Genomic DNA, 15365 nt, shown 5'->3' on the forward strand with positions numbered 1-15365 from the left:
TTGTGTACAATACATACTGCTTGTGTGTGCCAAGTAGAGTAAAAAATATATTAGGTGCATTAACCGTCACTTACAGTTGTAACTGTACAATCTTAGTGAATGTGTTGCCCTGTACAATATCTTTCTTGACTTCACTATGGGTGACAAGCTGACATCCCAGTTTCTGGGTGTCCACTGTGGTGCACCATTAGATTCACTGTCACTGAAGACGTCTCCACTCCTAAGTCTTAGGTTGTGACAATCTTAGTTCAGGCCGGATTGAGAACTTCCATTATCTCCATCCCGACCTGCTTGAAGGGACATGAGCAAAGAATACAAGACAAAGAAGATACAGTAGGATCAGGTATTGCATTACAATTTATTATTGTAGCCATCATTTGTTGCACTCTCTGCATGGAGTTACAGCTTGAAGGTAATACAGACAGAAGGTACAAGCTACACCGTAGAACATGCATGATGCTGTCACGCTGTGTGAGGTTTCTTGTGTGGACTTCCCACCCGTCCCCTGAACACACTGCACTGGGACAGTTTCCCACTCAGAGACACAGATGCACAGCACTCTCACTGTCAAGATACCATCGAGGCAACACAGAGCTGATCTACAAACAAACCATCAGAAACAAAGTATGTACAGTGACAGTAGATGACTGTTCAATGTATGAGTGTGATCATAAAAGGCAGTTCTTAAGGCAGAAACTTCTTAAGGAGGAAGATGAGGAATGTGATGAAGAATCAAAGAGACATCCAGATGATGGAGGGAGCTCAGAAAGGCATCATATTAAGACTTACAGTATATGAATGGCAAAACAGCATGTAGTTATTTTTTTTCTTCCTCTACAGTGAGTCTGTACAAAAACAGGGACGTGAGGTGTTTTATTATGACTAATCTTTACAATACAATACAAATACATGTCAGGAACCTAATGTAAAGAAAAGTGAAGGAGTTAACATATACTATATATTTATCAACACATTTATTTATAGCTATTCAAAAATGCAAAAATATGGAAATATTTCCTGTAAATTATTAAAAGGCAAATCTGAAAAATCCTACACATTGTCCTGCTAACGTTTCTATACCTGCCTCTGTGTATAACTGAGTGATTTAAGTAAAAAAAAAAAAAGTTGCAAATGAACATACAGTGTGATAGATGGTTAGGAAATGTGCTTAAAGGTTTAAAAGCATCTTGCTATAGGTGTTGGGATTCAGCATGAACACAGCAATATCTGTCAAAGTTCTAATAGTTTCTATTTTTTTCTTTTCATGAGAGGTTTCTGGATGTTTTGTTGTGCTTGTGCTCTGCTCACTAGATTTGAAGTCATTTGTGATGTCGGCTATAGCAATTTTTAAGTTTTACCCATATGGGGACTAACACAAAATATCTCCCCTTACCATATTGAAGTGCAGTACTAAATTCGATGCCAGTGAATCAGTCTGATTAAATTATACCCACACATGGCCTCCAGAAGCACATTATCTGAGCCTTAAACTGTTAATGAATCTATGCATATCTAATGTTCTAGAGAGATTCAAAACTGTTTTAATAAGCCAGGGAAATTACTTTTCTTTGGGTGACATACAGATTAGGAAGAAGTTATTATTTGGCACTAAATCTGCATAAAAGTAGACAATGTATTCTAAATGATTGATGAGTATGCAAAGATTTCTCCTCTGTTTCCTCAAGAAAAACAAATCTCCATCATCAGCAAAATAAACCTGTAAATTAAAAACAGGGGGTGACTTTTCATCAAACAATCATTTACTGTACACACATATGTACTGTAAAAAACTAAATTAAAAGCCATACAAAATGTACAGTTTAATATTCCATATTTTCTTGAGTGTCACTCTCAGTTTACAACACCATCTCTCTGCAGGCCTTGTGTCCTCTGTAGTGCCAGTGCCTGAGGAAATCAAACACACATCAATCCTTCTTGTGCTTATTGATTTGAGTGTGAGTTAGATTGGACCACGCTGTTGTGCCTTCAGAGGAGAGGGAAGTCATTTGTCACCACAATAGTTCTTGTCTCTTTACTCGAAACAGCATGGTCAGGGATTAAAGGATTATCTATAATATGGTAAAAAATAAAACATTGGCTGATCTACAGTATGCTGTTGTCTGAAGGAGCTGTACACAATGATCAGGACACAGCAACAAAAGCTACAGTCCACTACTGAGCTTCATATCAGCCATCTTGACAGCTTTATCTGGCTGAAGTATACACGTACAGTAAGATCATATCCAGTGTTGAATCTTTCTTATTGTGCCTTTGCAGCTGGAAGCAGCCAGAGAGAGTTTCAGATCTCCTTGATTGTTCGTTCAGAGGGACGATACTCCTCTCTTCCTTTAGGGGAGGACAAGTAGAAGGACTGGGTCTTGCGTTTTAGGCGAGCTCTCTTGGTGGCCAGTGACAGGCTGTGCTTGCTGGAGGCGATAATGTCAGTGATGAACTTCTTGCAGTCCACACACACCTCCATGGTGGCCCAGTCCTCTGTCAACTCTGGGGGAAGCTCCAGTTCTTCGTGAGACTTTAAAGAGCCGTGCTTTGAAAACCTGCACGGAACAGAAACAGGACGGCATGCCATCAACAGGATCAGAGAACACTGTCGTTTTAGGATTTTGTTATTATGGTTTTGTTTACTTTGACTAATTGTTCAGTCTATCCAGGGTATGTGGTCATAGGCATAAGTCATAGGTCATAAAGTTATTAGGATCATGATTAGTGGAATGAATGGGATGAATGGAATCTAATTTTTTTCTGATTGTTGACTGGAAGGTTTGATGTTGATTCAAAAAAAATATTTATTGAATAACATACTACTGTTAAGCCACTAGATGTCACTGTGACCTGCAGCATAGTCCACAGATGCACACTGGATATTTGATCCAAGTGAGGAGGGCAGATCGTATCTAAGCAACAGCTACTTTGACTAAAGACTATTAGGTAGCTTGTGACAAGAAGGATGTTTGTTAAATATCCAAGACCAGCATGATAAATCTGGGTAAGGAAAGTGAAGACAGTGGTTGCCCCTCCATTGAGGAGCCCTTGAGCAAGATCTTTAACCCAATCTGTCCCAGTGGAGCTGCTCAGTGGTGTGTGGAACAAACTGTGGCTGTACTGGGAGCTGTGAGGTGTGAATGTGATCAGGGTGTTCCTGAAAAGGGAGTATTGCTCTCAGCCAACCCCTCCTGAAGAAATAGAGGTGAAAAAAGGCCTTTGTGTTGTGTTTAGTATTTTCTGCATTTTGTGATTATGAGCAAATGAAAAAGCTTTCATCTTTACCAGCAGCGACAGAGCAGCTGGTGTATATTTTAGCATTTGCAGCATTTTTTGGCACTGCAGTTTATTTATTTTAATCAATATGCTTCACTCTTGTACAGTACAGTACAGAGAGCCACTTTAACAAAATTATACAAACTGTCTACAGGAGAATTCGTATTATATCAGGACGTAACATGCACTCTTGACAGACTGATGAATTGTGTTTGTAGCTCTTACTTGGACATGGTCTTCTGAATGCCGTGGCGCTGTGGGCTACCGGAAGCTTTCTCAGATTTAGCAGCAGCTGCTCCTCCAGAGGCTTTTCCAGTTTCTTTAGATGCTCCTGTTGTCGTTTCTTTTAAAGTTGGGGACGCCGTGGCATCTCGCACTGCTGATGGCCCCGGGCCTCCAGCCAAAGAGAGTTGTCCTACAGCAGCCATGGCATTTATCCTTTCCCTGGGGAGAGTGTTGGTAGAGCCAATGGAGTAGATTGGCAAACTGGAATAAGGTTTGGATGGCAGCCGCATCTGTTAGAGAGGGAAGACGTGAATGCTAATAAGTAGAAACTGCAAGACTACTGAGAAATAATATGGATGAAAATTACAGGCCTCAGTGCCCTCACTTCACAACTCAGTGGTTAGACCTTCAGGTGTTATTTTGAACATAAAGATTTAAAATCTTCGTTTAACTACGTTCTGCCTGTTGAAACATTAATCATGCAAAACACGAAACAGAGAATCTGTCACACAATATGAAGGCATTAATGATTCAATTAATCTGAAGCAAGAGACACAGTGATTTCAGCTCAGCATTGAGTTATTGTACTGGACTTACCTTTTTGCAGCACTGTGAACACACAGGCCTGCAAGGAGAAAAGAGAGTGATGAATGAAAACAGTCACACTTCCTTCTAATTAGTTTTCATTTAAAGTACAGAAGATGATGATAATCACGTAAGATATTTTACTTTTTGCAAAACTGGCAGATGTAGGACCAGGTGAAAAAGGAAAACCTTTTAGTTCGACAACAGAAGCAAAGCTGTAATAAAAAAAAAAAAGATGAAGATAACGTTAGAAGAAAAATAATCCAAATGTAATTTGTCGGAAGTCAAGAAAGATACAGGCTTACTCATTCACTCATTCAAGGGCATTACAACTGTAAGTGTGTTAACTTCGCGTTTAATATTATGCATGATAGAAGCAGCTTGTGTTATAAAACAGGAAGTTACCTTTCCCTTCTTCATAGCGTTGTAGATGTCTTTGTACTGCTGGAACTTCTCCAGCTCTGCCTTAACCAGCACCTGTCTGATGTGCATCACCTCCTCCACCGTCAGAGACAGACACTCCACAGGGAAACAGAACTCCTCCTGCAACAACACACACACACACACACACACAAAACAGTGAATGACTCTGGTAACAGCAGATCCAACACACAGGGCTCAGTGTTTGTCATTCAGCAGACAAACAGCCCCCCCCCCTCTGCACCTTTCAGAGCAGCCTGTGTGAGTCCGGACTTTTAAAATGTTCTCATTGTTCACTGAAGAAGAAGGCAGACTCAGAGAGAGCTCATGATGCGTAAACAAACTAAGTGATGGGAAGACATGATTCCAGCAGTAGTACAGGCCAGCGGAGTTTCTCACGAACTGGGCCATAGTTCTCTTGAAGACTTGTTTTCACTCCCATTTCAATGATGTACACCCCTGTACATTGATTTATTGAATATGTTTGTTTTGTTATTATTGTAGTTGTAGTTTTCAGTTATCACTACCCCTACACCTCTGGACACCACTGACCTCAGCCATGTGATGTGGCTATCCACCAACTGTCAGATGTGAAAAAATCGGCATTGTAACCGACATCTAGATCGTTTTTATTTTTAAGGCCTTGATCTCTTAGTTGGCAAGATATTTAACATCTTTAGTCAGGTTCAAAGGGGGAACCATGACAGTGCTGTCACCCAGAATGGCTTGAAAAAAACAGCCATAGACAGACTGAGATAGTTCCAGCTCCACCATCTCCTGTGACCCCCCAGTGCTGTGCCGCCTGCCATCAGTGCTGTCCAGAAGGATTTAACAATCAACCAGGTTGGACCAGGGCCAGACTCCGCTGTGATGTTATGCCTTACACCTCTTCTGACCCCTCCTGATTCAGTCCTGTATGGTGGGTGAGGAGTCCAGCAGAGAACCAGACTCTGCTGTGCTCTCTCCTGTCATCGGGGTGACCTGACCATGAGCCAGTATGAGGTCAGGACTGAGGCTTTTATAATGGGTCAAGAAAAACACTATGCTGCTGTCTGAGAGTCTGAGACTAGTCCTCAGCTGATTTTTTTTCATAGTGCAAAATAATAAATTCATTGTTGTATTGCAGAGTTTGAATCAGTTTCATTTATTCTGAATTAATGCAAGATTATCAACAAGTGTAAGTTGCATTCACTGTAAGTTTAATGCTGCAGTGTGAACAATATGTATGTCTGATTTAATGATATCAAATGAGAAAGAAAAATAGTTACAGAAATACATGAAATGAAGCCTTCTGCTGCGTCCACATACTGACCCAAAGTGCTCAGGTGTTATTGACCATTATTCTGAATTCATTTAGTTCATGTTGGGTTGGAAAAGAATGAATGTTATTAATATGTTGTATGTATGCTTGTTTCCTGGCCATGGCGTCCTGTTGAAAGACTGTCTGTTGTAGTACGTTTATTCATTATAACATCTGCTGATCTCATGACTGCTGACAGCTACAGTATGCTGCTTTGTAACAAAACTAGAAGCAAGGAGGGCAAGAAGCAATTCATGTTCAGAAATATGTAAAAAGATCCTAAACAGTGTCTTAAGACCAAAATATGGGGGTTAAATCAGACATTTTATTGTAAATAAAACACAACACTAGAGAAGATTTAAATACATTTTTGTTGCAGCTACTGACTGATGTTTGAATGTTAAAATGTGATCTAAAGCAATGAAGTGAAAGATTATTGAAGGAACGATCACACGTCAGACAAAAAGCAGTTTGTCCTCAGTCTAAAATGCCAGCAGCCTGCTATGATCTCTAGTGAAGCACAGAGAGTTGGGTGAGGATGGACAGCTATAGTATATTATTATGCCAGGACGGACCGAGGAAGACTGGCAAACCTGTTCCGACTCTCTTCCTCTGAGGTAAATGCCTCTGCACAGAGCAAAAACTGCTTTCGTCAACCCCAACACAAATGCCTCGATAGGGTGGGAGCTCCGCAAAGGGTGGAGGGTGGAGGGAGAAGGGCGGAGGAGGTGTAGGAGGTGTAGGAGGGAGGGGATCCAGGGATGATATGACGCATCATCGTTATGAATCAGCCCAACCTGAACGAGAGAAGGTGCAGGTGTGTGTGGAACAGAAGCGTTGTGGATTTGGTGATTTAAAAAAAGGAAGAAATCCAGGAAGACACATAAAAAAATAAGAGCGATGGCAGTGAGTGTTTAGTTCCTCATCAACATCTCTGTATGGAAACTGATGCCTGCCTTCCCTCCCACACTGTCCATTTCTCCATCTTTTTGTCTTCTCTGTTAAATTACTGGGCAGGATCTGTGGTTCGCGCTTGGTTGAAACCTTTTGTGACCTTTTAGTACTTTCTAATAGCACATTTCATCCACTGGGGATGTACAGTATATCAAAGGATGTCTGACTCACCAAAGACTTGGAGTTCTGTTTGGTCGGTGGCTGAAACTGTCGAACATTGGTCGGGGTTTCCTTCTCGATGGAGTGTCTCCTCTGGGGAGTCTTACGCCTCTCCGGCTGGGGTGTAGAGGAAATGGGCAGAAACATCGGAGGAGCTGATGTTCACAGAGGAGAGAGAGGTAAAAGAGAAAAGGAGGCACTTTAACTGAAAGGAGTGTCTTGATCAGTTAAATCTGGGCTGATTATACACTGCAACAAAAAAGGGAAATATCAGGAAAGCATAGCTGTTAGATTTTGGTTTAGCTGAGGAGGCAACTATAGAAATAATTCCTGACTCACTTTTCTTCCCCAGTGCAGACTCTGGGGATGTATCATCCATCAAAGATGTAGCCACACTAGAGCTGCTGGCCGATCTGCGGCCAATAATCTCGTCCTGAATGAATGGAATACACAAGCAGTTCAGTCATCACTTTCTCTGCACCAGGTGCCAGATGTAATTTCTAAAGATCCATCCCAAACTCATACTAACGTCAGAGTCAGAGCTGTCCAGCTCGGCGAGGCTGGGAGCCTTCAGGAGCCTCTTCCTCTGAGGTGCAGACTGAGATCCGGAGGGTTCTTCCCTTGGAGATGCTGATCCATTGGTGAGAGACAGAGAGCTGGACACCCTCCTGCCCATGTATGGACTAAATTCATCTGCACAGGGCCACACACAAGACAGAGTCATTCAGATAGAAGGAGGAGAAGCACTTGAGATGAATCTCAAAACTCTTTCTCATATGATTCTTTGCATCTTGTGTTATTCTTCTATCTATCTATTTTTAACTGTTCCACCCTCAAAAACAGGAGAACAGACTGTTTTTAATTGTCAGTGTGTTTTTAATGGAGAATAAGATGAAAAGATGCCATGAATCTATACAGAGGACTGAGGTTTGAGATCCATCCCAAGGTTTAATAGGTCAGGAAGGGTGAGTTAAGTTGGTCTGAGGGGAGGCAGAGGAGCAGGCCGATGTTACACATAGAGCATGGATGCCTCTTTCATTAAATATATTTAAGCTCTGAACTCCTAAAATGGGATTCTCTCTCCCTGTCAACGTCCATGGTATATTTTTGGGGGAGCTGAAATGTTCTGACAAGGTCATTCTGTACTGAGACAAATACGTCAAAAGAAAACAGTTCCTGATTCTAGCTGGTGGTTTCTAGGGGCACAAAATGGTTGAAAAGATGGTTTAGAAGGGGGGGGGGCATGAGAAGAGGAGACAGAAGAGTGCTGCAAAACACAGATAAAGAGCTGCAGCTGATTTAATCTCTGGGAGCCCTGCAACCTTTCTCTGTTTTCTACTTTCAGCCTCTCCTCTTGTTCTGTGGGAAGAACGATCCACATGAGCTCATCGTTCCTGCTGCTGCTGGACTAGAACTAACTGTCTTCTTACAACCTAAGACACACACAAACAAACCAGCCATAGTTATACAACAGGCTCAACAGGCTTCAGTATTTGAATATTCATACAGAGGATATATTAGTTTAAAGCCAGGGAGGCAGACAGACAAGGCTGTTAGGTTAAGGGTGAACAAGGCCTTCCAAATCACAGCAGCTCATACTTTACCTAGTCCAATACGGAACAATTCCTGTGGCATACTGCGAGTTTTGCCAAAACCTAAAAGGGGACACCTCCTTCATTAGGATAGCTAGAAGAATATTCCACCACTTGGTACGTCTGTGCTGTTAGGCCGCTATAATGTATAATTTCAAGTGACACCAATAAAAGATGTCTGCTTGAGTATATAAATAGCTAATAAGTAAGATTTTTGTTTGGTAAGGTTGTTTGGTATACGGTCACACAGCTGTATTCAAATTCTATCGCATATCATTTTTGAAAAACTCCTTGTAGTTAAAAAATTGGGTAAAATGTTCTTATTTGTGTTCTAGCTGGAAATTTGACAAGTAGACAGCCACCACTGTGATGTCTGTGTGTTGTATGAAGCTAGAGCCAAGGGGTGATTAGCCTAGCTTAGCGTAAAGACTGGAAGTAAAGGGAAGCAGTTAGCCTGGCTCTGTACAATGTTGTATCTGTTTAATCTGTACAGAAAAAGAAATATAGAAACAACAATTTGTGGTTTTATAGGGAGTCAGGTTTTGTAACTACTTTTGGCAACAGCTCACTGCACCCAGCATAGAAACAGTAATATGTAAATCATATATACATATATGTAAACAGTTATAATAATAGTTATAATTTTTAATTTTGGTTTGTGTACGTCTGGACAAATAGAGCCAGCTAACTGTTATGCTCTGCTTCCAGTCTTTAGCTAAGCACATGGCACTAGCTTCATATTTATTGCATAAACATGACTATTATTTACTAGTATTTTCCAAAAACGTGGAGAAATTCCAGACATTGTTAATACATTTAAACATCCAAGTAGGACACACCATTTCCATGTTGGAAGTTATGGAGAATGAAAAAAAAATACCACCAAACAAAAAGAAATGCACTTAAATGTGTGACACCAAGAGCTGTGTAACAACAGTGTTTGTATCTTGTGAAAAGCATTTCTCCTTGAAGCAGCATTTTCCTGTTCCGGATTAAAACCTTAATCACGTTCATTAAAGTGTCAGAGGGTATGTACCATCTGCCCCTGAAATATAGAGCAAAGTGAAACTGCTCACTCAGTCTGAGTATATTCCATTAAAGAGGGCTGTTCGTACACACACACAGATTATCGGACAGCATGAATGAATAAGCCTGAGGTGATAAAGCTTGTGGTGTGATGAGAGACACTCTTCAGTAAGAGGGAAAGTGGAGCACAGCATTTTTCTGATTCGCCTGCCTCAGCAGTATTTCTTTATCACCTCGATCAGAACTGTCTCATTAAGTTGCTCATATGCATTTAAAGCTAAAAACATGCCACTACTAAGAGAACATAACTCAGTTTACCGAGCGTCCAGTGCTGTGCAGAGCGCGAGGCTGCACACTGATTAAATTCTGCAAAGTCACTGAGGTAAATGAAAGACTCCTTTGTATGAAGTTGATGATTCTTAAAGACACAGAGGTGGCAGCAACTCTTTCGGCTCTTCCTTTTCACTCCTTGATTAGATGGCTGGCTGCACACACTTCTGCTTAAGATTCACATTACAGCAATTTATCTCAGAGATGATTCACTTAGCAATGGTGAGACTTCCTGAGACTTTAGAAAACAGCAGCAACAACCAGGAACACGTTTCAGGAGGGATATAATTGTGTACATTTGTTTCACGAATTGTAGATAAGAAGGACGGTATGGAGGATTATAATCCTACATAATGTCCTCTAAAGAAAGATACAACATTCATTTCACAACTCTTCCTTCAGAATCCCATATATGCATAAACTGTATTCTAATAAACAGTGTTTCTAAGAGACAATGTCATTATACATAACTTTAACTTGGATAATGTTACATCATTTAAACATCACTGTCCATCAGTTCAGCATCTAAACCCTACCATACAAAGCTCTTTAAATATCCCAATCCGATGTGAAGCAATGTGATCTGCTTCAATTGGCCTGAGTTGAATTTAATCTTTCCCTTTATGACAGCCAGATGCTAATGAGAAGTTCCCTATTTAACTATCAACTAAGATGAGACATCCAAAATAAAAAAAACATATATAGAGATATAGAGAGATATAGAGATCTGTGAATTGTCTGCTGTCTGCATTGCAAGCTTCAGCTTTTTTTCCATTAAGTTTGCAATCATATTCTTACCACTCACACTGGCAGAATCTGGATTTTTCATGCATTTATCCAAACTTTCATCTCTTTATCTTGACTTCTGTGCTCACTCACTGCAGATAAGTGGTTTCTGCAAACTCTTCAGCCGGCTTATTTTTTGCCGTATTGAGCAGCATATGAAATATCCACCATTTGTAAAACACTTTATATAGATATTACCTCAGTGTTCTCAGTGGTCACTATGCCCTAACTGCACCTCTGTGTTTGTACTGTAATTCAAAATCCTGTGTGTCAATGTGTCCATCATCAGTTTGCTCTCATCAGTGTCCTCCTACTGACCAGGGTCCAACATCACCATGTTTTCACCTCCACAGACCACAGCCAACCATCACCAACCACGGAAGCATGACATGAAATGTGTGTGCTGATACAGTAGGTTTGATGTGTGTGCAGTGCAAATGAGCAGCCACAACAAGGAGGGAAACAGAAAAAAAGAGATTAAAAAGTCAGGTAAGCAGTGAGGTCGACTTTACCTGACGCATCAAAACTGAAAGACATGCTAAGTGGCCGAATTACTGCAACGAGAAACAATCATGGCATCGTATGGTTATTGGTTATTGCTTAAGATTAGGAGGTTAATTAAGACAAGACTTACTGTAGTACATTAAAGGTTGTAATCTGCTTGTATTTGGCAAGAAATGCAGGATCAACAGCATGCTTACTGTAGTTTTAGATCAATGAAGTATAACCACTTTCATAATAGAATTTCAAATAAGCCACAGCCAATGGTGAGAGATTACTGACATTCACAAACAGTAGTGGTTTTAGCGTTGTTAGCGTTAATGGAATTGCAGACACTTAGCATTATTATCCACGTACAACTTCCACTGCATTACAAATGTAGTCAACAAAACAACAATAGGCATTAGTTGCAACGCAAATATGAAAAGTTAAAGAGCAAAAGCACAAATAATAGAGTAGTAAAGTGTAAAAAAAACTCAGACATAGCTCAAAATAATGAAGCTACACATTTCTCAACTCAAATCAGCAGGTTCAAGCATCAGCTCCATGCTTCAGCTTAAAAAATACATTTCAGACTGAAGTATGTTTTGTGCATATGTGTGTAATAAAGGTATAAAAAAAACAAGAAGAGGAAAAAATTAGGAGTAGTGAGTTTTCTTACCGAGCCTTCCCCTACGGACCTCACCAGGTGACACAGGTCGAAGTTTCCTCTCTGATTTGATTTCCTCCAGGATCCGCTCATGCAGCGTCGGAGGAGGCTGAGTCTGTGGCTTCAGCTTTCGAGCCGACACCTAGCACAGGTTGATGATGGGTAAAATATAGATAATGACAGAGAGTACATAAAGTGGAGAGCAACAACTGACACAATCAAACAGGGTTAAATCCAGCAGGACTGTTTATCAGCCCCTTCCTCAAATCTCCCGTCAGTTCTTAGAGTTGAGCGCCTGCTGAAACAGCACATGCTCCTGCAGTAAGGTTAATACAAAACGGAGAAGTGATGAAGGCAGCTTTTTGCTGAATTCACGAATGCAGTGAAACATGTATTAGAAAACTGAAACTTTCATGTTACAGAGAGGCTGTGCTGGTTTTCAATGTAGTACATATTAATACAGAATTCTGACACTTTTTATATGATGGTGTGAAAGAAATAACGCTGTATGCTTAATGCAAATCCAGTGATGAGATCTCGAATATTGCTTTTGTTCATTTTCTATAATCTTTGAGCCTCTAAGACAAAACAAGGGGTCAGCTCGTCCTTTTTGCTGAACTGGTGAGAGCTGATGTACTTACATCATGATGCAACTGAGAATGGAGGCAATGAAGACCTTAAATTGAACTTACAGGGTTAAGAGGTGGTCTGGACCTGATGAATTCAAGGATTACTTCATGGGCGCTCTTCTTTAACCTGGGTGGGATGTCTCCATTTATCTGAGTAAACAGAACAGTGGTGGAAAAAAGTCAACACAGGAATGAAGACAGTATGATTCCTATATACCTTGTAACTACTCGTGTAAATCCAGCTCTGGTGTTGTTTAAATTGGACACTGACCATGACTTTGCGCAGTTTGTAGCGTTTGGACCTGATGTCGTCCATGAGCATCTCATAGGGTGTGAGCTGGTACTCGATGGGCAGAGGGTTGTACTGACGCTCCTGCACCTTCTTCAGCTTGACCCCTTCACGCAGGTCCCTCATCACCTGAACCCAGAATCGAGCCTGACAGAGGAAGCAAAGGGCACCATAGGAAAGGGGAAGTATAAAATACCATGACCCTTTGAATATGAATTGATTTGGACAATGGCAATCAGCTGTGCTCTGACCTCTCTGTGCACACAGAATAAGGAGGGTTCATCAAGAGGAGCGGTTCTATCCATCTCAACATGGTTCCTGAGAAGTTCTTTAATGCCTGCCTATTTAGAGTGTAACATGCATTCATAATGATTTCTTTACGTGAACATGCAGTTATGGAGAATCTTTGATATGAAACTAAAAGGGGGTGTGATTTTCCCCATGTACTTCAGGTGAGTTAGACTTTGATGAGGAGCAGTGATCTTTAGAGGCTGGAGGTCAAGGGTCAGGAGACTGATTGCCTACCCAGTCAGCGTTCTGTAGCTCATTAAGGTCTCGGCCAGGCTCCTCTGATGACTCTTGTTCCATCTTACGGAGGTTCTGGTGGAAAGAGAGAGAGGCAGAGTTTGAATATGAAAAAGAAATCATAAAGACAGTGTGAGTTATCAGGATAAAGAGCATGGGGTGTTAGCATAACAGGCATTGTCTTACCAACTGCCACCATTTTATATTTAACAACAATGTTGTCTTCATAATAAGCACAACAGTCTCACAAACCTGCAGGCACGTTCTTGTAAAACAGTGTCAGCCCTTAAAAAAAGCCTTATCATAAATACTGTCTAAGACCTGAGACAGTCTCTTATCATCAGCCAGTCAGCAGTGAGCTCCATGCTGACACCTGTGTGAACCTGCACACAGCATGAGGCCATCAGTGTGTTGTAAGATACTGACAGGCCGGCTGTGAGAAACAAGGCGCTAACTTGCATTCCTCTGCTGGTGCTTTCAAGTTCAACAGAGGACAACAGTGTGTGTGTGTGTGTGTGTGTGTGTGTGTGTGTGTGTGTGTGTGTGTGTGTGTGTGTGTGTGTGTGTGTGTGTGTGTGTGTGTGTGTGTGTTATGAAAAGAGTAAGAGAGGGAGAAGTAGTAGACAGACAGAACATTCGTTCCCTCTGGGTAGTATTTGTTGTGAGACTGTATTCGTCAGCTCACAGCAGAGGACAGTTTGAAAAGACAATCAGAAGAGTTTGGCCAGCTGACTGCAGAGTTAAGACCTCAACCCACCAGGGAAATCACAATTCACCATCATCCTGCCAGGGAACAGCTGCCTCGCCTGGACAGCTCAATGTAGCGGTTACATAATGTCACTCACAACATAATGCATTTAGCTGCATCATAACTCTGCATGCCAACAGTGCATACAGTACAGTACTATAGTGTCACATCATAACGCTTGAGTGCTTAATAGCTTATAACAGCCTATCAAATTAAAACACTGCTAATCTAGCCAGTGAAGATCATAAAGAGAGATCACTTCACTTGCTTTTAAATACATTATCTCATTGGTATGAGTGGCATGTCATGAAATCACATCAAAGCCACATATTTCCATTTCAAAAGGTTTGATGAAGCAGTGTTGACGTGGACAGCATTTTAATTAAAACACAAACGGCAACAAAACCACCAGTCCTACTTCTGCAAGGACAATTCACCAACTGCATCTACAACCTCATTTTTTTCCTAGTCATTTGTTTTTAGCTCAGCTAACAGCTGACATAAAGGACTTATCCATGAGGAAATAGGAGCCAGATTTGTTTCTGTGAATCACCACTAATTCAGCAGCTTTTCTGTGAATCTCCAGCAGCAGGAGGCGTCTTTGTGGAGAGACAAAACAACTTTTTGGCAGCCATGGCTGGTATTGGTGGACGAATAAAGATAGAGCCCCCTCTGGGTCAGCACAGCTCCGCCATACAGAATGGCAGGTTGGGAGTGGGAGGGCTGCTCAGAGCCCATCTTACTTCTGGGTGTCACACACACACACACACACACACACACAGTCTATACAGACACACAGGCGCAAATAGGAACAGACGTATATACATACATTAACAGACGAGAGAGATCACATAACTGATACACACCCACACATCCTGCTCATGCTCATCTGTGAATGCATCATAAGCAATCACACAGTCACATGCACACGCCTACTGACATGAATGACCTCACGCTCACAAGTTCACAACAGTTTACTCCAACATATGGGTTGGCACCAATGACCGTATGAAGGTCAGCAGTGAAGTAAGGTTACGTGCATTATTTGCTTGTCGTATCTGGACACAATTAAACTTATTGTTGACCTGAATTTTATAATCTCCCCCTTGTGTTTTGCATATCAAATTATATACATTTAACAGAACCCAAACCATATAAATCAGGGTTAATGGATCGGTCTCAAGACCACTTTTGGGAGGTCTTAGTCTCTTCTTGAAATTGACTGTTGTGGAGAAATTGCTGAAGTCAAAGGTCAATGGTGAGGTCAGGAAGGAAGAAAGTGTTCAGAAGCCTCTGATGTCTTATGCTGTATTATTTATTGATGCTTGGCCAAGGAAAATTAGAGACACTCTCAAAGTTCATCAGAAGTGC

General features: G+C 41.2%; 1 protein-coding gene across 7 annotated transcripts in view; it reads right to left on the reverse strand.

Moving 5' to 3' along the window:
- Positions 1-339: 339 nt before the first annotated feature.
- spire1b (spire-type actin nucleation factor 1b) overlaps positions 340-15365 on the reverse strand; it is a 38453-nt gene continuing 23427 nt past the window's right edge. Inside the window, exons 5-19 of one of the 7 annotated variants that reach the window (XM_019256618.2) lie at positions 13247-13321; positions 12704-12868; positions 12496-12582; positions 11816-11945; positions 11166-11207; positions 8524-8574; positions 7449-7612; positions 7259-7352; positions 6932-7074; positions 6400-6603; positions 4492-4629; positions 4231-4301; positions 4099-4126; positions 3502-3791; positions 340-2555 (exon numbers count right to left, since the gene is read on the reverse strand). In XM_019256618.2, the coding sequence (XP_019112163.1) occupies positions 2300-2555; positions 3502-3791; positions 4099-4126; positions 4231-4301; positions 4492-4629; positions 6400-6603; positions 6932-7074; positions 7259-7352; positions 7449-7612; positions 8524-8574; positions 11166-11207; positions 11816-11945; positions 12496-12582; positions 12704-12868; positions 13247-13321 (1938 nt within the window). In that variant the 3' untranslated portion in view covers positions 340-2299. The remainder of the gene's footprint in view (positions 2556-3501; positions 3792-4098; positions 4127-4230; positions 4302-4491; positions 4630-6399; positions 6604-6931; positions 7075-7258; positions 7353-7448; positions 7613-8523; positions 8575-11165; positions 11208-11815; positions 11946-12495; positions 12583-12703; positions 12869-13246; positions 13322-15365) is intronic. The other 6 variants (XM_019256619.2, XM_019256620.2, XM_019256622.2 and 3 more) reach the window with 6 other exon arrangements.

Source organism: Larimichthys crocea, chromosome XIII (assembly GCF_000972845.2).
Source record: "Larimichthys crocea isolate SSNF chromosome XIII, L_crocea_2.0, whole genome shotgun sequence".
Lineage (NCBI taxonomy): Eukaryota > Metazoa > Chordata > Actinopteri > Sciaenidae > Larimichthys > Larimichthys crocea.